Source organism: Daphnia magna, linkage group LG1 (genome assembly GCF_020631705.1).
Source record: "Daphnia magna isolate NIES linkage group LG1, ASM2063170v1.1, whole genome shotgun sequence".
Taxonomy (NCBI): Eukaryota; Metazoa; Arthropoda; class Branchiopoda; order Diplostraca; family Daphniidae; genus Daphnia; species Daphnia magna.
In genome coordinates this window covers 12,805,051-12,827,337 of record NC_059182.1, presented here as the reverse complement: position 1 = coordinate 12,827,337, position 22,287 = coordinate 12,805,051, and the positions used below count along the sequence as shown (strand labels likewise).

Sequence of the window (22,287 nt, the reverse complement as noted above, 5' to 3'; positions counted from 1 at the left end):
GACACAATGCTAGGGCGTCTCGTCGTGTCACCGATGCTGGGCCTTAACTTGTTAGTTAGCTTGCTTCCAATCAATAAAACCTTTGCCATTCGCCCGTTCCCTGAACTTTTAGTTCTCGGTGAATCGTTAGTTGTTCACAACATACTATTTGTGCGTCTAAGTGTTAGCCAGCGAATACAAGATGATTTTGTTGTCACATATTGTTACAAATATCGTACCTTTTATCACTTTTCAACGAAGAAATCTTCTTTAGCGTGGGATTAACATTTTTTAAAAATCTGATTTTTTCACAAGCAGTATAGTGTCTCGGTGACATTTCGCGTCCCATTTGTTTCCCTTACTTAGAAGTATGTCAGAATTCCGCTTTATGATTTTCCTAGTCATTGTTCTTGCTACTGTTACCCATTGCCACAAATGGCCTCCTAAAACTAAAGTCCTTCATATTGGAGGAATTTTCCCTATAAATGGAACTGAGGGATGGCAAGGAGGCATGGTATGAAGTTTGTTCCAATGATGTTTGTATTTCATTATTCTATGTCAAGTGTATCTTGTAAAGGCTTGCCAACCTTCAGCTATGATGGCTCTGGAGGATGTAAATTCCAGATCTGATCTTCTGCCAGGGTATAAACTCAAATTACATTGGAATGACAGTGAAGTATGAATTTATTATTTTTATGTTAGCATATAAATAAAAACTAAAACTTATTAAATTGATGTTTTCCCACTATGCAGTGTGAGCCAGGACTAGGAGCCTTGGTTATGTATGACCTCTTGTACAAACCTCCACAGAAACTTATGCTACTGGCAGGATGCTCCACAGTATGCACAACTGTAGCTGAAGCAGCTAAAATGTGGAACCTTGTTGTGGTATCACACTCATTTCCTGACCTACCATCTTTTTTCCAATAATTTATTATTTATTTATTTATTTTTATTTATTTAAAGCTATCTTATGGTGCCAGCTCACCGGCGCTTTCCAATCGCCAACGGTTTCCCACACTGTTTCGGACTCATCCTTCAGCCACTGTTCACAACCCAACACGTGTAAAAATTCTGCAAAATTTTGGTTGGTCACGAATAGCTATTCTGCAACAGGCCGAAGAGGTTTTCATTTCGGTAATACTGTCCGATGTTGCCTCGGTTTTTATACTTTTATTACCTGTTAAAAGTATTACTTATCGTTAGACTGTGGAGGACCTGGAAACCCGATGCAGGGAATCGGGAATTGAAATAGTAACTCGGCAGAGTTTTCTGAATGATCCTAGCGAGTCCGTCCGTAACCTCCGTCGCCAGGCAAACAACACATTCTTTCATCTGGAATAATACCTCAGTTACTAATAAGCCGTTTCCTTTTCATTCCCAGGACGCTCGAATTATTGTAGGTTTATTTTACGTCGTAGCTGCACGCAGGGTCTTGTGCGAAATGTATAAACAGGGCCTGTACGGCTCTAGTTACGTTTGGTTTTTCATTGGCTGGTACGAGGACAACTGGTACGAGGCCAATCTTGCCCAGGAGAAAATCGAATGCACCCGCGAGCAAATGAAAGAAGCAGCTGAAGGTCACCTGACTACCGAAGCCCTCAACTGGAATCAAGATAACCAAAAGACCATATCTGGCATGGTACTGTTATCCAATCGCTTAGTTGAAAACCCCCATTTAATTCCATGGCATTATTTGGAAACAAGACAGTGGAAGATTATCGCAAGCGTCTGAACGCTGAGCTACTAAAAAACAGCCACGATGTTACGGTCCGTTTTCCAGATGGGTATCAAGAAGCACCGCTTGCTTATGATGCGGTTTGGGCCGTTGCTCTCGGTGTGTACCTGTGATTATTATTTCCTTCATTTCGGTTATTGATTTCCTTTCCTATTTATCCGGAAATATTTTCCAGTTTTCATTTTATCACGGACGTTTAGTTTTCCTAAGTTTTGGGTTTCACTGCCTTTCTGGACTGCACTACTGTCTACAAAAATCCCCTCTCCCACTCCCGCATGAAAGTTAAACAGGTTAAGTTTACCCAAAACTTTTCTGTTTACGTTTGTTCTTATTATTGTTAATTTGACGTGTACGGTTCATTCTATTAGCACTCAACCGAACAATGCATCGTCTAGCTGAAAGAGGCCGATCACTCGACGATTTTACCTACAACGATGCCGTTAGCGCCGGTGAAATTTATTCTGCCATGAACGCTACACAGTTTCTCGGAGTTTCGGTACTTGATTTCTTTCTGTTGGTTTCTTTCAATTTGCTAAAATTACTACGTATGCTCTACTTAACGCAGGGAACAGTGGCTTTCAGTTCAAAAGGCGATCGAATAGCCTGGACTTTGATTGAGCAAATGATCCATGGTCAATACAACAAGGTAGGGTATTACGATACCCAAACGGACAATTTGACTTGGTTAGCTGAAGCGCGTTGGATTGGCGGAAAAATCCCGCAAGATCGAACTATTATCATTGGTAGGATAACTCGTTGTTTATTCCTTAAACTAAAATTACAGTTAAAACGTAAACAATTGTTTTTTTAATAGACAAACTAAGGACTGTGTCGTTTGGTCTATTTGTTACCATGAGTCTCGTCTCCAGCGTTGGCATTGCTGCCGCCATTGGTCTCATCATTTTCAACCTAGTCTATCGTGAACAAAAGTAAAGACAGAACGAAACTGAAATCTTTTATTTAAGATTTTTAATATTTACTTTTGTGTGCTCATTTGGCTGGAACAAGACTTACTAAGTTTTTTTATGCGACGAATTTTAAAACAGGTTGATTGAGCTTTCTCAGCCAGCATGCAATAATGTTATGCTTGTTGGCATTGTATTGCTTCTGAGTAGTGTCATTCTACTCGGAATGGATGGCGACACTGTACCAGTAATTCATTTCCCCGTAGTTTGTCAACTAAGGGCTTGGCTCCTTTGTCTCGGATTTACTTTGGCATTTGGTGCCATGTTTTCTAAAGTGTGGAGGGTTCATCGGTAGGATGATTTATTTTACTGAATTATCTCTAAAGACATATTTATTGAACTTGCATCATTCATCAGGCAATCCACTAAATCAAAGGAAGAAACTAATAAAATGAAGGACAAGAAAAGTCGAACTCAGTCCGCTAAATCTAAGGTTTGCTTTCTTATTGATGAAAAACGACGGTCCATCCTGATTATACGAAGTCTATGTAGGTCGATTGGGTGTTGGTCGGATTAAGCTTTATTGACGTCATCATCCTCACAATTTGGGCCATTGTCGATCCTCAAATCCGCACGGTGGAGAATTTCCAATTAGAGAATCCCACCGACACGGAAAAGGACATCAAAATACGGCCCAGCATGGAGCACTGCGAAAGCAAACATCAAAACATTTGGCTAGGTATTTTTAATAAATATAAAATGAAACACGAGTCAACATCAATTTTCTGTGAAAACATTTCCCATCAGGTGTCGTGTACGGCTACAAAGGGCTATTGCTGATTTTTGGTTTATTTCTGGCTTACGAAACGCGTAGCATGAAAGGTGAAAACTTAGGCTGTAAATAGCAATAATAGCCAGTTAACTGTCGTCTTATTGTTGCAATTATTTTTCCAGTCCGCTCGATTAATGATTCTCGCTACGTCGGCATGTCCATTTACAACGTCGTCGTCCTTTGCTTGATTACGGCTCCCGTTAGTCTGGTCATTTCTTCGCAGGCGGACGCTAGTTTCGCGTTCGTGACAGCAGCATTAGCGTTTTGTTGCTTCATTTCCATGGCGCTCATCTTCGTACCTAAAGTACTTAATTCCCACCATTTGCTTTTGTTTGAAATTTTTGATTCAACATCACATTTCTCATCAGGTGGTCGAAGTGGTGCGCAATCCGGACAGACCGGGAGACGGCGATGACGAGACGGACCAAACAGTTTCCAAAGAGGAGGAAGAACGCTATCGAAAACTGCAGCAAGAAAATGAGCAGCTTCAGCAGCTGATTGCGTCCCGTGAACACAAGCTCAAGCTGCTCAATCATCGTCTGCTTGAGCGAAACGCGTCGGTCAATGTCAATGGAATCACGCCAAGTCCCATCGTCAGCGCCTCAAACAACACGACCGTTTCCACTCCGCCCATGAGTGGATCAACGCGAACTACAACTATTCATCTCCCTCCGGCCAAGAAAAATAGGTTGATTATTGAATTATTAAGAAATAAAAAGGTTTATTTTTTCTTTTCTTCTTCTTCTCTATTTCTTGTTTTGTCTCTTTTGTCAATGTCATTTAGTGAGGTCAGATTTTCCACCTCCTCCATGGAAATGCTACCTAACAAGACGCGCGTCGGTGTCGGGATAATGAAGATCCATTGTACCGAGACAATCGTGACAGATACGGCTTCGACAGCCACGCCTACGACGTTAGTGTTCAACGAGCAAGTCGTGGATGGCAGTGGAGATGATCAGGAAGAATACGAGGAAGAATGCGTGGCTGGTGTTGAATTGATTGAGAAAATCACAGATAGTCCCATGTTCCAACGTAACGATCTTTTCTTCCGTCTTTCAATTGATTTTTTTTTTTATGTTCATGGTTGATTGATCTCTTTCTTGTTTTGGACAGGAGGAGGAGCGGCCCGTAGTCCAGAAGAATCTTATCTATGAATCTACCAGCTATTCCTGGCCGATGCCTGCGCTATTTATATTTTTGTTCGTCTAGCCCTTCCGCTCTTTTTCTTTGGTTTTTAATGTTGTTTATTATTAGATCAATATTAGTTTAGGACGTTAGTTGTCTAAGGAGCAGGAAAATGTTACATGTTTTACGCTTTCCATTTCACCATGTCCACTGAGAAAATTGTTTTTCGTCTTATTTAAAAGAAAATGAATTTAAACAATACTTTACGTCGCCCTGTTTGGTGTTGTGTAATTTTCCATGTATATCAAGTGTTGTTAGGAACGCGAACCATTTCATCCATCTTATTGTGTACGTACGCTCATCTTCCTTCTTGACTCTCACATCAAACAACCATATATTATACAAATCATTTGTCTATTTACATAAAGTATAAAGAAGAATACACTTTGAGTTGTTAACGTCATGCAATGCTTCCGTGTATTGTATTACTTTAATTACGAAAAAGTTAAAGAAAAGGGTTCAACCAAGAAATTATAAATAGTCAAAGAAAGACAAAAAAGGAATCTTATTTATAAAGCATAGGTTTGTCCAGATTTGCCATTACCAGAAGACCCACAATCTTGACTTCTGAAACTGACGATATCTTGATGAGCCGGAGGCGGACTGCTGGCCACAATCACTGGCACTGTTGAAATCATTCATAGCAATAATTTAGATCATTTCCTTTCGCGAAAAAGCTTTTTTTTTTTAGATTTTCCGTGTTATGTTGACACATACGTACCGTGAAGAGTCTTGGAATGTAAATCTCCGCCTCCAGTGTTTACCCGTAGTAGTGACCCAGGAATTTTGGATGTTACACCGCCAAGTGGCGCAACAACAACTGCTGGACTCTCAGAAGTCGAGCCGTTAAGGTAGCCTTTTTTTTAAAGAGATGTGATTATCTAATAATCGTTAAAAACGAAATCGCAAAGAAAAGAAACAAACCGAGTCTATTGATGAAAGGTTGCGTCAATTTTGTGGTGCCAGCAGCAAAGCGACGTCCGATTCCATCCACCCTGGTTTGCTGTTGTTGATTATTGCTAGTCCGATCGGGTATCCTCTGCTTCCGATTTCGCGGCTGCTCGACGGGCAACACCCTCCGTCTTCGCTTTGGCAGTTTCGATCGAGCCTGCGTGTGGCTGTAAAACATGGAGAAATTGGAGACGATGACAGGCACGGGCAGAGAAATGGTCAGCACGCCGGCCAAGGCGCATAAAGCACCTACAAACATCCCGGCATCTGCAAAAAATTATTAAAAAATGAATGATGTTAACATTTGATTTTTCGTTATTATGATTTGTCAGAACCTTACATGTTTTAGGTGCCATATCTCCATAACCGACGGTAGTCATAGTTACGATAGCCCACCAAAGACCTTCGGGGATGCTCTACGTTATTAGACCATCGAAGCAAAATAGTGAAGTCAATCCAAATCATTAATTATTGCTGTGAGAAGTTTACTTTGAAATCGTTGTGTGGATTGACTTGCAGTCGTTCGCCGTAATAGACAAGACTGGCGAAGATGACGATGCCCAGCATCAAGAAAAAGACGAGCAACGTCAATTCTTTTGCCGACGCTTTGAACGTGTGAATCTTGTTTTGCCAATGAGAACAACAATTATTTGAATGTAAGGGTTGATGAGTTTTGTCTCTAGACGCTTACGAGGATCTTGAGACCGGGAGAATGTCGGGTCAATTTAAACAAACGCAGAATGCGGATGATGGAGAAAAATTCGAGGATGTCCGCATTGTCGACATGATGGGCCAGTTCCTGAACGTACATACGTCAAAACATCAATTGAGAGTAAGTCAACCGTCTAGCATTGCTGCTTGACTCTACGTTTTAGATTATCAGCAAGGGATGCGATTATTCAAACAGTAAAGCATCACGTCTAATTTCACCTGCAAGAGCATGTCGGTGTAGAATGACAGCGTTGCTACCAGATCGATGACGTTGACAGGCGACTGCAGAAACTCGCATTTGTCGGGACTGAAATTTCAGACAAGAACGTGCGTGAGACAACAAATGGATAGGTCAACCCTTCCCTTGATTGACACGAATTACATAATGTATAGTAGAAGGTAACCTCCCCTTTTGTACGTATACGTAGACTATACACTCTATATAAAACGCAATCCCGCATGCATCTTCATTAACGAAGGTGAACAGGTAAACACCATACCTGACGACGAACCGAATGGAAATCTCCAGCGTGAACCAGATATTGCAGACCTGCAATTAAAAAACCCCGCCGAGTCAATACTTTTTTGTTGTTGCGCAAACAGAACGAGGAAAACACGTACCAGCTCGACGTAGAAGAAAGCCTCGTGCGGTTCTCCAATACAATCAGAGAGAGAATTACGTTGTTGGATTTATTGTTTGGGGCGACAGGAAGGCGTTGATCACTTACCAGTTTTCACCTTGTCCAGCAAGAAGTAGGATGAATTGCCCGGTCCGCTGACAGTAATATTGCGGAGAAAGGGCACTCGCATGCTCGGATGTGTTTTCAGACAAAACGAGAGGACAGAGACACAGATGAAGAAGACGGAAATGACTGCCACTCCCTTGAAATGATTTTTTTCTTTTAAATTTATGACGATGATTACAATAAATACACCTATTTCAAGCATCATGTGTTTTTATGTACAATAAATGAATTCACGGGGTGAGGTTGCGATGGGAAGGACGTGTTCGTCGTACTTAAGTTTTACCCGACTTCAACGTATAAGGGGCGTACAATGTTGCATCCATCTACTCTGATTTACATATTGAATGTTACCACTGCTTCGTACAATAGGCAGCCATAGGCATTATTAGATTTTTATGTGCGTTTAGGAATTCAGGGGCAACGCGACGCCTCGTTTTGCACTTTAGTCGTTTCAATCATTGATTTTGAAAACTGTTTTATAAGGTTAGTGAGAAAACTACATGAGAGCAAAACTTGTAATTCCACGTATGGGGAAAATGTTCTTATACGTCACGCTCTGTGAACGCAACGGAGATATTTACTCCCAAATCACTGGGGTGTTCTTTTTGCACTTTGGCCATCGTCTTTCTTTTATACGCCAACTAATAGGAAAAAAGAAAAATCTGTGGGGTTTTTCATCTCGCCCCTGTGCTGCTACATAAAAGGGAGAAACTCTTATAACATCAGCCTTAAGTGTAGGGGAAATCAATTTTTAAGAGGATCGGATTGGTTTCACTGGGATTGTATGGAACAGATCGAGACCAACACCAAAACGTAAGTTTAATACCCCGTATAGTAAGTTTCTTTATTCCTCTAAATTCTTCCACAGAATAATGGAACGAACAAAAATCTATAAGATAAAATCTTGGATTGAATGCTGCCCTTTCGAAAGAAGAGGTCCTCCAATCATTCACGATCCTGTGCCGTTGCACGTAACTGAGGAAGCCAACGATGCTGGTCACGATCCGATTTGCAGTGAAAACGAGGATATATTACGTGTTGAAACGCCCATTTTGCCAGTCTATAAACGTTAAGAAAAGCTCTCTCTTCTCTGGCTCTGTCCGACGTTGTATTCTATATAATTCTTGTTTATTCGGCCGTATTTTTCCGAGAAAAGCTTCACTGCCATCTGGCTCTTCAGGGCATCTAACCGCCCCCTCTCGACCCAAACTTTTGATGCCGTTCTTCCTTTTACAACCAATCTGATCTTGAATTTACGTCGTATTCTATGGAATAAAGAAGGGGCGGAGAAAAAACAAAACAAAAGACTAGTCCATTTCATATGTCGTTGGAAAATAAAAACAATAGAAATAGACATTATGCAGTTTTGTTATTCACGCTCGACAAAGTCCGCCTTCCCTGCGTTTGACGATCTCTACATGAGCAGCACTCGAGCAAACCACGACATTCTTTTCTTCGCATGTTCTATTTATTTATTAATTTTTTTAAAATCGTATTTGTTACACGTCACATTTGATTCACTGAAATATCGTCCGCGCCGTTCTTTCCCCTCTTGACTTTTGTCGATAATTCAATTTTTGATTTCACGATTTAAAAGTTTGGCGTTCAAAATCCCGCAAGTGTTGAAACGAAGTTACGTACGCGTCAAGCAAAACGAAAGATTACAACAAAAAAGGAGGTTTCGAATTAATGTGAAGAAAAGGAAAGATAATGAAACGTGAAACGTCTCCCGATTATCCCTTTACTTTCTTGCTAATGGTCGTCGATTAGCTTTTCTTAACTTTAGCGCACATGCAACGGCAAGAGGAAAATAAATGGTTTAAATGCAAGGACTAGGCATTTGGCTTTCTTCTTCCATGCTCTATCTATTATCATACAGTGTTTTCGATCTCCCTTGGCATATAAGCGGCCATATTGAGTGCTCAGAAACCTCGCGAAAAAATTGCGTCACTTGCAATCGCTGATGAGGCGAGTGCCAGTGAAATGACTTGTCCTCAGAGTTGCCACTATAATCCTCTTCGTCACTGTCAACGCTACACGTCTATCGAGAAATATCCTTTCATATTAATTCCTGCACTTAATTTTAAAAAAGAACGTCGTTTGCAGACGGAAGGATGATGGAAAGAACAAACAACAACTTATTTTAATCGCTTTTTTTTTTACACATGCAGCGTATAGAGGAATGAACAAATCACGACAGCTGCGTTTGATGAAGGCGATAGATGAAGCTATCTTATAAAAATAACTTATTCCCCCCCCTTTTTTTTAAACTTGATTTCCACAACTATACTACGCTATGTATATACGCACTACGTTTGGACTGTGCGCCAGCGGTTAGAGATTGAACGATTTATTGATTGTCCACCATTATAGCACGTAGGCCACCAGAGCGCGTCGTAAAAAAAAAGGGGGGTACGTTAAAGAAAACTATAAACAAAAAGTGTGAAGAAAATTTGTATAGTTATATGTATTTTACCTTGGCCGGTAGCGAAGAGTAGGGCTCGTCAAATAGCGACCATGTGGCTGGTTTAAATCTCTGCCATAAACCTTTTTTGGTGGCCAAAAAAAGAACAGAAATATTGACAGCAATTCTAATATGTATAGCAATAAAAGGTTTCTTCTTTCTTACTAAGGCGTCCGGCAAGGTAATCCTCTTCGTAACCGAATTTGCGAGCAATCTCTTCTTCTGTTGGCTTCTCCGTTTCAATGTCCAGTTTGTCCAAAATGGCCAGCGTTTGCTATTATATCAAGAAGAAAAAAAGAAAAAAATTTAAATAATCCAATCGTGAACGCGTTCAACCCCACTCTCGTTTGATTAAAAAAAAAAAAAATCGTGGCATTTTCACTTGCGTTTCTTTAGGGGAAATGCGGCGATGTTGAACTTGATCGAAATAATATTTTTTCTATCACTTTAAATCGCAACGTTTCTTCGCGATCGATTCATATCGCTTGGCTTCTCATTTCCCCTCTGCTCAATTGAAAATAAATCGCGCCTGAAAATTATTCAACTAGAAAACGGGAAATCCCGTTCCCTCTAGTTTATCTCCTCAATTGCGCACTAGACAACCGCGACCATCTTATTTATTGCACTGGACTCGGCTGTTCTTATATAGTTAGAGGGACCGTTATAGACCGACCTATTTATTGTTTGATTTGAAGGCATCAGTTTGCTTTTGAGAGGATTCGTCTTGGGGCGCGATGAATGAAGGCGAAAGTGTTGGAAAGGCCATCCCATGTATATATGTGGGCATTTCTCATTTGTCAATATGACCATCCCATTTGCTGTACACACTCCGTCCCAGCGTAGAAAGTTTTCGTTATAACGGCACATTTGCCTTGGGCCTTGCACGGAAAGTTGAATCCAAACAGCCGTTCTCATTTTGGAGTTTTTGGATCTTGAGAGAGGAACACCGAGGACGTGGAGAAATCAATAAGGAAAAAAAAGAGGAAACGTTGGGCAGCACGTCTTTCTGTTTAGCAATCAACTTTCAATCTCATTAACTTGCCCTTTTCAAAGTTTTCGCACTCGGCCCTGCTTTTAGAGACGACAAGATTTTTTTTTCCAACCTTTCGCTACTCCCAAAGTTACCCCATCAAGAATCAACAATAATAAGCACGTCCAGTGGAAAGTGTTTTAAAACGAATAAAAATACACCGAGGTTTCGTCTAATTTCTTGATAATGTCAGCCATGACGTCATCGTTATCCCGAAAAGATGCAATTCGCCGTCTATTGTTATAGGCGTTTCAGAAGTCACGGGACGACGTATGTATCACATGTCGCTCAGTGGACTTCTCTATTTCTATGCATAGACTTAATTAAATCTCTGCGTGGAATACGTATGTTCCCTAGTCCATCAGTGCGGCATCTTTTGTCCCTCATCATCCGCTCGGATGGATCAGTTTCATTTCCTTTGGTTTTGGGCATGTGCATTATTATTACATGATAGCAAACGCATGAGCAGCCCACGATGTTCCGTATACATAGTAGAACCGTGTTCGTTGCTGGGCGTTAATAGCTTGTGTGTATAGTCTCTACAAGTCAGTGCCGTAAATCAAAAACGAAGCCAATCTATTGTCGAATAATCGTCTGGTCGGTTGAGTTTCGCCAATGCCTGATTGGCTTGGTACGCAGGGAATAGAAGCTCAACAAAATGGACTGGATATTTTTATTGAAGATATACTGCTAGGAATCATTCTTAATGTTAACGTTCTAGCCATTCACGCGGGATAACAGATGGTGAAAAAGAAAACTATTATCGTGTGGATAGGCGCCTGACTGAAACTCTCCGATGCAACTACGTGTTATCATATTGAATCATTCCTGCTCGAATTTAGAGAGATTTTTGTAGATTCTAAAGGAAGAAGATCGATACAAAACGTGTATAGAAGCAGGCAGAAGAAATAAAGTTATACGATTCATCGATTGTCAGAAAAAGTTGCGAAATATTTTGAATTTCTCGAGCCGAAAATGAACCCAGAAAATTGTTTTCTCTTTCTAGTCGAATAACCTCTGACCAACTGTCTAACCTTTTGCTTTCTTTGAGCATTACATAACGCATCGTTGCTCGGTCTACGTCTATATAATTGAACGCTGCATGAAAGTCACGTTTTTGTGTGTGTGTCTACTGACTTGCCGTGTTACGAGTTTGGCGCTCTTTGAATTCATTTCTATCTTGTTGTTATTGACTTGCATTGAGTTGAATAGACATGTAGATTTTGTATTCTAAGAAAGGAGAAGAAAAAGAAATACCTGAGTGTCACGATGGACAGTGTAAGTCATCCAACAACAAGGCTCCACTTGATTGGAATCGAGACCCCAGAATTCGAGTTCTTCTTCAAATAGAGGACCGCAAACGTGAGACGGATAATGGAGTTTGCCTGTGCGGTAATAGTTGAGGATTTGCGAAAAAACGCCCGGATGACGATCGAAGAAATATTCATTAAGAATAGGGTCGTAATTGACGAGAGCTTCTGTCAGTCTTGATAATCTAGTGGCTGGAATTTTTTTCAATGTCGTCTTGTAAGTCTCGAAGCGGATTCCACCCACATTGAGAACGATCCGATTCTCTCCATCCAGCGCCATAATTTCATCCACTCGGCCACGTGCCTGATCTTGAAAAAATAAAAAAAAATACGCGTTAGATGAAAAACGATTTTCGGAAACGCGTCAAGTTGAACACAATTGTATTTATTTTGTATTTTAAATTTTTATTCTAACAAAAGAAAACAGATAGACCTACCAATCACTGGAAACTATCGAAACTATATGCCCTCCGTCCGAATGATTGTCCTAGTTTGGTGGTCTAATGTATAGGGACGTGTAACTCGTACAGGAAATTGGTCCTACAAAACTATAGTGTTCTTTATACTCTAGATATACTTCCGCAACAATCAATTTGTAACAATGTTATCGAAAGAAAAAAGAAATGTTTTTGTTTCGGATTGGAGCTTATCCTTGTTTGGTTGTTTCGATTGACGGGAGAAAATAATAAGACTGGCTTCGAAAACGATCGGACATGGCAAATTGGTCTAAAAGATTTTCCTGTTTGAATCTCTCGTTGGCTGACGTACCCTATACTGAAACAATATAGACGTACAACCAGGAAACAAGTCTGTTTTCATACGAAACTGTATACCTTTGTATACGAAGCTCGTTTTCTTATAGCTTTTCAGATAAGGGCTCCTCCCTGATGGTAGCAACACGAATTTATTTCTTTTGTAATGTTTAACCTATACACTTTATATATATAGAGGTATAGTACGTGTAGACGTATCGATCGATGTTCAATGTCGAGTGGTTCGTTAAAAACGCCTTTAGGTCTTTATGTATATTAGTTTGTGTGCTTTTCAAATGGGCCGTTAAATCGAATAACTTTTTTGTGTTGTAGAAGAAGAGCCAGGAGTGAAGGATCATTGAATATAAAAACGCGGATGCGATGGTGAACGCATCAAGCCAATTTTTTTCTTTATTGCTTCTTATCACACGTACATATATCAGCATATAAACTTCTTTTTAACGTTCAATTTTTTTTCGATTGAAATATCTCCAACAACCCGCGACTGACTTCACCATTACTTACCGAGAAAAGGGAAGAAAAAATATATATCTCTTTTTTCGAGGAACTATATAAGAGAAAAAAGATGGCCTATATGGATGGCGAGGCAAACGTGAAATATCTCCAGCTGTTAGTGTATGAAAAAGACTTTGAGAAATGGGATCACACCATCCATGGGTAGAGACTTTAACAATAATAGAGAAGAGGATCGTCATCCAATGGATGGTGAATGCATCCAAACGATAAGCTTCCATGATTTATACATCACATCCAATTGAACTGCACTTAAGTAAGAAAAAGCAAGTTTTTCTAAAAATGATATTATACTTAAAGTCTTTATTTACGAAAATAAAATGGGCTGGCATAATTTGGTTGACCAATTAGATGATTCATTAAGCAGCGATGATGATTGCGGGCAGCTAACCAAGACCAGTTTTTGTTATACCATATAATAGACATCAGACATGTGTGGCTTTCTTATGCTCAGTCAGCAGTCCATTCGGATATTTAAAAAAACGAAATTTATTTAATTAAATAAGGCCGTGTATGGATGCAGTCTAGACATCTTACCGCCCCACGTAGATATACCAAAGTATCAAAATGATATTGTTAGCGGTATAGTCCCTCTGGTCGCATTACCCGTAATTTTGGACGTGTGTTTTACGTGTCTGATACAGAAGCTTTTAGCCGAGGCAATTATTCGAGAGTACTATATGGAACGTGTACAACCGTAAGATCTATATGTATGATGAGCTAAGCCTTTAGCTAGTGACTAGATGGTATTTATACTCCCCTATAATGCAGGAAAAGAAGGGGAGGCTTCCTTAATTAATTCAATTCAACTGATGGGTAACCAGGAGATTAGACAGAACTGCGAATCAAAGAGAGTCTTCGATAACCCATCCGTTTTCTGCGTGAGTTTTGGGTATTGGGTTGGATAAGCGCGGTGGTGTGGTTTTTACGGAACTATGGTGCTATATACGCTAGGCACATGGAAGCTAACACAAGTTTCAACAATGTCATTACTAGGAATGAAAAGAACTGATGTTATTGTCAAAACGTAGAGAGCATCTGAGTTGTAAAGAAGGATTGTGACAAGATCAAGCAGCAGGATGTAAAAATATCAGAGAAAAGTTAAACAGCGTCGGCGTACAGATGCGGGGCGAAGAATGTGCAAAAGAGAAATATTTATACTATTATATGTGTTTATCTATCCTATTTTTGGGCTGGGGACAGCGTTTTCAGTAAACCCATGCGGCAATAACTTTTAGCCAACACAATAAAAAAGTTGACATCGAAGAAACGAATGGATGAGTCCTCGACAGGAATATAAATTTTGAATCCAATATATAGCGATTCAATCAGTTGAACTATTGATGTGCCTCGTACATAATACATTTTCGGAAACTTAACTTTTAATAACATAAAGTCGCTTATACTCGTGTAAGTGTGAAACAAGTAAAGCGAATATCTTCGACCGAAATCCCGGACGAAGAATCGTTAACTGATTGTCTTATAGAGTATAACAGTTTTAATCAAAGCTGCACTGAAAGAACACTGCTGCGTGAAGACGGATCGAACAAACATCCACAAGATAAAACGCATCCCGATGATTCGCCGTCTGCTGTTCGATCCAGCAGCAGAAACGCGTCAAAAACAAATCAAACGAAAAAAGAAAAATCTATTCTTCTTTGTTTTTCCAATACTATCGTCTGTCAATATATAGGTATATAAAGATAACAGTGTACTTGGCGTGTGTGTGTGTGTGTGTCATCGCCTCTATATTTTCTATCAATGAAACAAACAGTAGAAGAGAAGTGACGATGGATATAGTGGGGAAAAGGATCCGTCGATGACCAACTCATCTTCAATCCTCGTCATGTTATATATACCAACCGGAATTGATCTTTTTTCCTATATTTATACAGTTGGTTGATTTCGCAGAGATGGACTACGCACGAAGGAAATGAACGAGTAGCGGAAAATACAAAGCCTATAGCCAACCAATTTTTTTCTCTCTCTTTATATTACAGCGAAAAGAAGAAGAAGAAGAAAAAAAATAAAGAATTTTTCCGAACAACAGGATGGTGCTATCCTGCTGACTGGTCTGCGTGAGTGTATAGAAAACTGGTTCACGATTGAAAGAATTTACAGACGGCAGCTCGTCATCTCCTGTTGAAAGAACATATTGGATCGTGTGTATAGCTCCTATTCTCGACGAACCGAAAGCTCTCAAATAATCTTTGCATAAATTTCTCATACGCATGCATGTTATCCTGATGCGTTTAAATTTGCGCCTCTGTGTGCATTAGAGTCTGTCGTGAACTGTGATCTCTATCGATAGGGCGTCTTTGGATTGGAAATTTAAAGAGGGGGGTATAAGAAAACAAAAGAGAGGATAGAATATTGCACAATTTTTGTGAGCTGCTGTACGAATTGCAAATCCAATGCGCATAAATCACCAAATTTACGTTCCATATATTACATTCTGTTATTTGTTCAAAAGTCTCTGTTATCTTCTTAGTTCCTATACATGTTGCCAAACAGTTGTATCATAACGTTCTTTTCTCTTTTTTTTGTGCTGACTGACAGTCTGCCACATGTGCCAACATATCGAAGATTATCGCAGTATATAAAGAAAGTGATTTATTCTAGTCCGGCTAAGAAAAAGGTTGGAAAGGAGGGACAAACATCGAAACGTTTCTACTTTTTTTCTTCTTCTTTTATTTGCACGTATGTGGATCTACGCACTCTGATAGATGCTATATATTGCCTGGAAAGAAAAATCGATATGCACAAGCCAAGAAGTGTGAAACCCTTTTTCTTTCATGTAGTTTCCCACAGCAGCCATATACAGATCGTTTCTCCCCTTTTCCTATTGTAAAACCGATTCCGTGTTTTCATTTTCTTTTTTCAATTTCTACTCGACAAGAGAAAGTGAAAAGTCTCGTACACGAGATTAAAATGTAAAGTCTGGATCGAAGAGATCTCCCTAGCGCATTTGATATGAGCGCGGTGAGAACATTTCGCGACTCCGTCATTTGAATTGTAAGACGCTAGATAGGTATAGATATGGAACAGAATGTATAGATATATACAAGCTGGCGTACCTTCAATTACATTGTCAATCTTGTAATCTACTTTTCGAACATATTGGAGAAAGTGCTAGCAAATCAAAAACATTTAAAATTATTACTTTAAAAATAGGACGAGTAAAAGGTAACAATTCAATAGATTTAATACCGCAAAAATATGGCAAAGTGTTGTATATGCACGTGGGAAAAGACCAAGAAAACGACCGGCTGTTGGTCGTGTTTCATTCGCCTTTCAGTCTTTTGTCGTTCAAGTATATATATACGGAGTTATTCATTCATCAGTTACAAAGACAGCTAATATGCACACGTCTAGCGTTAAGATTCTTGTTGCACGTCAGTGCTTCCAACTATTTTCAAATTACATCATTATTATTATATGAATAAAACTCTATTGATCGCCATAATTTAGTGAAAAGGAGATAGAGAATAATTGATAGGTTTCCCACATTATACGTTCAGGAAATTGCGAAGGAGATTACTGTTACCAGTTAACCTTTAGTCCAGCATCAAACAAAGAGTGATCAAGGAAATAATAATAATAAAAAAATGGAAAGATCAAGTTTAAGTCCAGTCAAACAGAGACCCCTTTGGCAGCTGATCTTTTGCGGCGTCTATACAAATCGAATAAACAATGTCCACTTATAAATATTTACGAACTAAAACGACTGTCAATTCCAGTACCGCAGTGATATTTCACTATTATGAATTGGATTTAATCGGCATATTTTTCTGTTTTTTTAATTTTAATGCCAACTTTTTGCACATGTAAACTCGGCGTTATAGCGTCACTCAACAAAAATCGAAATCCATCTTAGCGCGTATTGACAATAAATTGGCTCTACATACATACTAAATAAATAGGAGACATGTCTATTTGGCTATTAAAAGTGAACAGCAGGCAATACTTGCATCTACGTTATACCTCGGCTCGGCCGGGGGACGTGACAGACTTGACGAAAAACCAATCAATGGGATGTCGCGTTCCGTCGATGGATACAGCGTGATTCAAGTTGACTGGATGACACGGAGTGATATATTTTCGGCTACATAAAATAACAAAACAAAAAAACAAATCTGGCGGAGAAAACTTTCGCAAATGTCAGCCGGGCAAAAACGTGTGCAGTTCTCTATTCAACACTATCCACCAGAGACAAAACGTTGACCGAAAATAATCTGTTGCCTTAAAATCTGGGCGGTGTCAGCACGCAACAGTCGGAGGGACACGACTGGTCTTTGATGCAAACAATTCTTCATCTTTCATGTTGTGAAACTCTGCGCGTATTATCCGTGTGGCTGTTTAGCCTCTTCACGCAGCATATTCGCTATACTGGAAGGCGCATGTGCTGCTGTCTATGCACCGGGCTGATATGGTTGCACTCTCTTAAAATGAATAAATCTTTATATGTCTACACATACTACTGTACCACAGCTACAGTTTTATTGTATGCACATCACATACGTATGAGAGGAAAGTGAGGTTGGACGTGTGAACGTAATGGTGATTGTGTCAACGAGATTAGTTCCGGATTAATCGATTGTTATTCCCGACCTTCTGTCGATTTCGACGGTGCCCATACAGCAACGCATTATACACGTCTCTAGGTAATGAAAGAATTTGTATATAGAACGTCTGTCGCTGCGTGTAGAGACTACCGGCTTATATTCTTTATTCGAATGAGCAATGTGCGATTGCTCGTATCCAGTGGTCTTCCTGTGGGTTATTACGTATCCCATTTTTTTTTCCCATTTAGTAGAGAGAGAGAGAAAATTGAGCTGCTTGATGGGTTGTCTTTATGGGGAAACATTCACACCCTGATGGGATTTTTACCCCCTTTTTTTTGCATCATTTGTGCAAAATGAAGGAAAGAAAAAGAAAGGATTCAAAAAGGATTGAACGAGTTATATTTATACGCGTGCGTGCTCTATATTCGGCATTGGTGCTGTTCGCGACGACTTTTATATTTCAAGTAATATCTATACAGAGAATCTTCTTCTTTACTTTTGAAGCCTTTTTATTTTTTGGTCTATGGGTGTCGCTGTAGAAGCTGTTGGCATGGTGACACGTCTTGTCGTGACGGGTTTGCTTAGGCCGTTACATGGGATTTGTCACGACTATAAGAGCCCTTCTGCGTGCTCAATTCGGGCAAATGTGGGCGGCCGCTTTATAGTGATCATCAGTCGAAACGTTCACTAGCCATTTGAAAAAGAACAAGAACAACAGGCAGCAGCCACGTTCGTCCTTTCGATAAACAATGTAAATTTAAAAGGATATGCAGAAGAGACATGTCTTCTGCTGGCAAATGTTTTTAGGGATAGATATACCTACGCGATTCTAGTCCCCGTATCAGTTGAAATTTGCATTCAGATTGCCTGGTATTTGAAATGACATTTCCTTCTGAGGCTCCCATCATTTTTAGTCGCCCACTTGGTATATATCTTTCCATCTCTTCTATCTGAGCACATCTGCATGTTGATTGCGGTCCCTCTTCTAGCTTTATTTCTCGTATAATATGAAAAACGTCATTGCTGAATTATTTGCAGCGCTATTCACGCGGGAATTGTAAATCTAATTTGAAACTAGCAACACAATCCCGCGATTGCTGTCGAGTGAACAACTTTGATTGGCAGAGGCAAAGTCGTCCGCTATTAATCTGTGATAGGAACAGACTGTTTGTGACTGTGATCGACATCGTATAATCCTACACAATATTATAATAATGGGAAAATTAATTGGACGCTTTCGCAGGATACTTTACTGGCTCATAAATGTCGTGACATTTCCTTTTATTGGTGTTCTAGACGACATCTCGCATTAAAGTGAAAGATGCGCAATATTCTCGAAGCTCGTATGGTACGAATATTACTTTCAGTTTATCATCTGCTGCTTAGCCATACCAAACATACAAGCGTTCATCTTTGAAATATGCCTTGACAGGATTGCTGCCCCCTGCTAATTATACCACAATTATATATGAGTAAATATCACACAATGCAATAAAGTGAAACTTGTCACTTGCCTCAATTTCTCTACGCGTTTGGAGGATTTGGTCGATTAAGTTTATCATATTTTTTTATATACCATTTTGATTTTCCCAAACAGTTATTCGGCTTGAGTTCTGCTGTTTTTTTGGCAATAAAATCGTTCATGAAAATTGGAAAAACAAATGTATTACATTGCATTGTGACTTGTGAGATATCTGACATTATTTTGCCGTGTTTGGAAAAGAAATGATGGAATTACAGCAACCATTGTAGGTTGCTGTTTAGAAACCAGAACTTGGTATTTTGACAGAACCTTCACAATTAAGAACGCCAGTGTCGTCTACTGTCCCCTGTCCGTACCCATTATCGCATTATTGTTGCTAACTCCAATCAGTAATTATTGTCATGGCTGGCAAAGTTATCATCGAGGCTTCCGCAAAACATACTGCCACGGTAATAACATTCGTTCCATGTAAGGTATATGGGGTGGAAATTTCATTCAACACTTTCGTCGCTAGGTCATATTCTTTCACGGACTCGGAGACACGGGGTAAAGTATAAACGCCTCATTTTCAAATATATCAACACATTATTTAACCTTTATTATTTTTGACATTACAGTCATGGTTGGGCCAGCTCTTTGGTAAGTAGATTCCCAATTGCCCTCACCATCTTACCCACCACAATCTTTATTAATGAACTTTCTTTCTCTATTAATTCTAATATAAATTTAAAAGGCTGAAATCAAACCAGCATTCGTTAAGTTGGTCTGCCCGACTGCGTAAGATGCATCTAATCTTGGCTCATCAATTCAAGCAATTTCACTAATTCTGCATTTTTTATAGGCCAACAATTCCAGTCACATTGAATTCTGGTTTTAGGATGCCAGCATGGTATTTAGGCCAAAAAATTAATGTTGCCAATTTTGTGTAATCCAAAATTTGAATGATAGGTTTGATCTCAAGGGCCTTGACTTAAGTGCTGGTGAGGATACTGAAGGTATCCAGAGAGCTGCGGCCTCAGTCCATAGTCTCATTGAAGATGAGATCAAGGGTGGTATTCCATCCAACCGCATCATTATTGGGGGCTTCTCTCAAGGAGGAGCCCTATCTCTATATTCTTCCCTAGTCACCCAGCACACCCTAGGTGGTGTTGTGGCTCTGTCTTGCTGGCTTCCGTTACGTGACAGTTTCCCGGCCGTAAGTGACGTTTCATTGAACTTATTAGGCATTTGGAAGTTCATTATAAACATTGATCATGTGGTATTAGAAAATTGTCGGCAACACGGAAACTCCCATTATTATGTGTCACGGGGATTCTGACCCTATCGTTCCTCATCGGTGGGGAGAGCAAAGTGCAGCGCTTTTCAAGAAATTCAACAAATCGGTTGAATTTCGTACGTACAGAAATTTGGCCCATTCGTCTTCCGATGAGGTACGTCACTGTCACAATGAATGAGGCAGATCAAATAACAACAAAACTCATTTATTTATTGGCTTTGCAGGAAATGAGGGATGTAAAGGCATTCATAATGCGTAACTTAGCTTAGTTATCAAGATTTTGAAGGATGTAGGCGCCATGTGTAGGCGAGGAACAAGATGGCAAAGCACCGGCGTTGTTCGTTTATGTGTGGAAGACGAATAGTCAATGTCGTATGCCCATCCGCGTGCCTAGTATAACCTAGTGTGCAAGTCAATTTTCAAATTCATCAAACTCCTCGTCTTGACCGTTGCCTGGTGTATGCACTTCAAAATTATATTACACTCCAGCATAGATGACAAATCATTGTTTTATCAGCTATATATCACGAAGATTCATTTATTAAGAACTTATCAAAGGTCTTATATAAATTTAAAAAAATCATTACCTCTCGAGAGAACTGGCAAACATAAAAATTAAGCCGTCAATCCTGACTAGAACAGGGTTGCAGCGAACCGGGTTTTACCCAAGAAAGGGATTTCCCCGCAGATGTTGAGCCACTTGATTTGGCATTAGCAAGAACAGCTTTGCGGAAAGTTCCATGAATGTTAGGATTGTATGGCGAAAATCTCAAATAGTGTGGATCACTTGAGTATTGATTGGAATCATTTAGACGTTCTTTGCATTCCATAATGCATTCGGTAGCTCTCGTCTGAAACTCGGAGCGATCGTGCGTGAACCTGTTAGCCGTAAACAGTTTTAAATGTTCATTTACGTTACAGTTATTCATGTAACATACAAATCAGCAGCGACTTGATTCACTGAATCGCGATTATCAATCACGAGTAAAGATTTCTTTATGTACAGTAACAAGTGCCATACATGGTGCACACCGACTTGCCACTTCCCAAAGGACGATCGGGTCTCCATGTAACCCGAAACAGGGTCCACTTTAGGGTGGAATATTGGGGGCGCGAAAACGATGTTCTGTGGAATATAAACAGTTTTCAGCTTTATGAGTAAAGATATGTGAAAGTTCTTAAGTAGGCCATAGGTGTCTCACAGGAATGTCAGTCTGGGGAAAGTTTTTGCCTATAAAAATGTTAAAGCGAAATACTGCTCCTGCATAGCAACCACTCCTCAGAAATATAAGGCCAAACCAATCTGAAAAAAGAGGACAAAGAATTCTGGTAATTTGGTTAAGGTTTTGATGTGTTTTTTGTTTGTTTTGCTCTTACGCAAGGGATCTTTAGAGGAAGGCATCACATATACATCTTGTAAAATTTTGGATTGGTCTCTCAGAGCATTGCTGTGATTCAACATAGATTTACTGAAAGGTTCTTTTGGGTCAGAGTGTTACAAAGAAACCAATGACTTACTATTCAGCTAAAATTGAATACTCCATAAAAACTGGTTGGTATTTACTCATGACCTCTTGGGTATCTTTGTCCAAAAAGTGTGCCTCTGTAGAAGCTATATTTCGGAATTCCATGTTTGATCCTTTGGCACTCAAGCAGTTTTATCTGTTCACTCGATTAATTCTTCAAATGGATAAATTTTATTGAGGAAATAGAATTTCAAGGAAATTACAAAATAAATAGAACCTTGGATGCACAGTGCAGCCATCTACCTGCCGTCGGCTGTTTACCTCATGTTCAAAAGTATTGTTTTCATGTACTTTAATTAC

At 39.6% G+C, this 22,287-nt stretch overlaps 4 protein-coding genes across 6 annotated transcripts; 2 read left to right on the top strand and 2 right to left on the bottom strand.

Moving 5' to 3' along the window:
- Positions 1–117: 117 nt before the first annotated feature.
- On the top strand, positions 118–5,042 carry LOC116931985 (gamma-aminobutyric acid type B receptor subunit 1). Its single transcript, XM_032939669.2, has 18 exons — positions 118–493; positions 557–655; positions 733–867; positions 946–1,116; positions 1,186–1,293; positions 1,364–1,621; positions 1,687–1,816; positions 2,086–2,213; positions 2,283–2,460; positions 2,532–2,646; positions 2,764–2,973; positions 3,040–3,115; positions 3,175–3,361; positions 3,430–3,504; positions 3,577–3,758; positions 3,823–4,142; positions 4,239–4,486; positions 4,568–5,042. Exons 1-18 carry the CDS (start codon positions 350–352, stop codon positions 4,606–4,608), a joined length of 2,805 nt encoding a protein of 934 aa, XP_032795560.2. The 5' UTR covers positions 118–349; the 3' UTR covers positions 4,609–5,042.
- LOC116932030 (potassium voltage-gated channel protein Shaw) lies at positions 4,950–17,435 on the bottom strand. 2 transcript variants are annotated; one of them, XM_032939749.2, is made up of 14 exons: positions 17,122–17,435; positions 11,799–12,155; positions 9,677–9,785; positions 9,524–9,594; positions 7,030–7,183; positions 6,923–6,954; positions 6,802–6,851; positions 6,521–6,608; positions 6,282–6,389; positions 6,080–6,211; positions 5,931–6,006; positions 5,564–5,857; positions 5,361–5,495; positions 4,950–5,264 (listed from the first exon to the last, which is right to left on the bottom strand). In XM_032939749.2, exons 2-14 carry the CDS (start codon positions 12,129–12,131, stop codon positions 5,149–5,151), a joined length of 1,698 nt encoding a protein of 565 aa, XP_032795640.1. In that variant the 5' UTR covers positions 12,132–12,155; positions 17,122–17,435; the 3' UTR covers positions 4,950–5,148. The 2 variants fall into 2 exon arrangements, with proteins under 2 accessions (XP_032795640.1, XP_032795626.1); XM_032939735.2 differs by having other exon boundaries at positions 11,799–12,160; positions 17,122–17,434.
- A 2,041-nt stretch (positions 17,436–19,476) lies between these two features.
- LOC116917659 (acyl-protein thioesterase 1) lies at positions 19,477–20,963 on the top strand. Its single transcript, XM_032923215.1, has 8 exons — positions 19,477–19,634; positions 19,700–19,731; positions 19,803–19,824; positions 19,919–19,962; positions 20,027–20,074; positions 20,134–20,380; positions 20,451–20,615; positions 20,686–20,963. Exons 1-8 carry the CDS (start codon positions 19,587–19,589, stop codon positions 20,728–20,730), a joined length of 651 nt encoding a protein of 216 aa, XP_032779106.1. The 5' UTR covers positions 19,477–19,586; the 3' UTR covers positions 20,731–20,963.
- On the bottom strand, positions 20,651–22,225 carry LOC116917643 (AKT-interacting protein homolog A). 2 transcript variants are annotated; one of them, XM_032923196.2, is made up of 6 exons: positions 21,980–22,225; positions 21,839–21,909; positions 21,664–21,764; positions 21,400–21,587; positions 21,049–21,340; positions 20,651–20,978 (listed from the first exon to the last, which is right to left on the bottom strand). In XM_032923196.2, the coding sequence occupies exons 1-5, from the start codon at positions 22,090–22,092 to the stop codon at positions 21,085–21,087; spliced, it is 729 nt and encodes a 242-aa protein (XP_032779087.1). In that variant the 5' UTR covers positions 22,093–22,225; the 3' UTR covers positions 20,651–20,978; positions 21,049–21,084. The 2 variants fall into 2 exon arrangements, with proteins under 2 accessions (XP_032779087.1, XP_032779093.1); XM_032923202.2 differs by having other exon boundaries at positions 20,651–20,861.
- Between the last annotated feature and the right edge of the window lie 62 nt (positions 22,226–22,287).

What these genes read in the sequence shown, in the direction of transcription:
- LOC116932030 (XM_032939749.2), bottom strand. Translation starts at nt 12,131, where the DNA reads ATGGCGCTGGATGGAGAGAATCGGATCGTTCTCAATGTGGGTGGAATC. An exon ending in TCCATTCGGTTCGTCGTCAG is followed by an intron (nt 6,609 to 6,801) that starts GTATGGTGTTTA and finishes CTGAAATTTCAG; the next exon opens with TCCCGACAAATGCGAGTTTC. An exon ending in CTCCCGGTCTCAAGATCCTC is followed by an intron (nt 6,212 to 6,281) that starts GTAAGCGTCTAG and finishes TGGCAAAACAAG; the next exon opens with ATTCACACGTTCAAAGCGTC.
- LOC116917643 (XM_032923196.2), bottom strand. Translation starts at nt 22,092, where the DNA reads ATGGAATTCCGAAATATAGCTTCTACAGAGGCACACTTTTTGGACAAA. An exon ending in TTCCCCAGACTGACATTCCT is followed by an intron (nt 21,588 to 21,663) that starts GTGAGACACCTA and finishes TATATTCCACAG; the next exon opens with AACATCGTTTTCGCGCCCCC. An exon ending in AATCAAGTCGCTGCTGATTT is followed by an intron (nt 21,341 to 21,399) that starts GTATGTTACATG and finishes TACGGCTAACAG; the next exon opens with GTTCACGCACGATCGCTCCG.
- LOC116931985 (XM_032939669.2), top strand. Translation starts at nt 350, where the DNA reads ATGTCAGAATTCCGCTTTATGATTTTCCTAGTCATTGTTCTTGCTACT. An exon ending in CTAGTCTATCGTGAACAAAA is followed by an intron (nt 2,647 to 2,763) that starts GTAAAGACAGAA and finishes ATTTTAAAACAG; the next exon opens with GTTGATTGAGCTTTCTCAGC. An exon ending in ACATCAAAACATTTGGCTAG is followed by an intron (nt 3,362 to 3,429) that starts GTATTTTTAATA and finishes ATTTCCCATCAG; the next exon opens with GTGTCGTGTACGGCTACAAA.
- LOC116917659 (XM_032923215.1), top strand. Translation starts at nt 19,587, where the DNA reads ATGGCTGGCAAAGTTATCATCGAGGCTTCCGCAAAACATACTGCCACG. An exon ending in GGTTTTAGGATGCCAGCATG is followed by an intron (nt 20,075 to 20,133) that starts GTATTTAGGCCA and finishes TTTGAATGATAG; the next exon opens with GTTTGATCTCAAGGGCCTTG. An exon ending in TACGTGACAGTTTCCCGGCC is followed by an intron (nt 20,381 to 20,450) that starts GTAAGTGACGTT and finishes ATGTGGTATTAG; the next exon opens with AAAATTGTCGGCAACACGGA.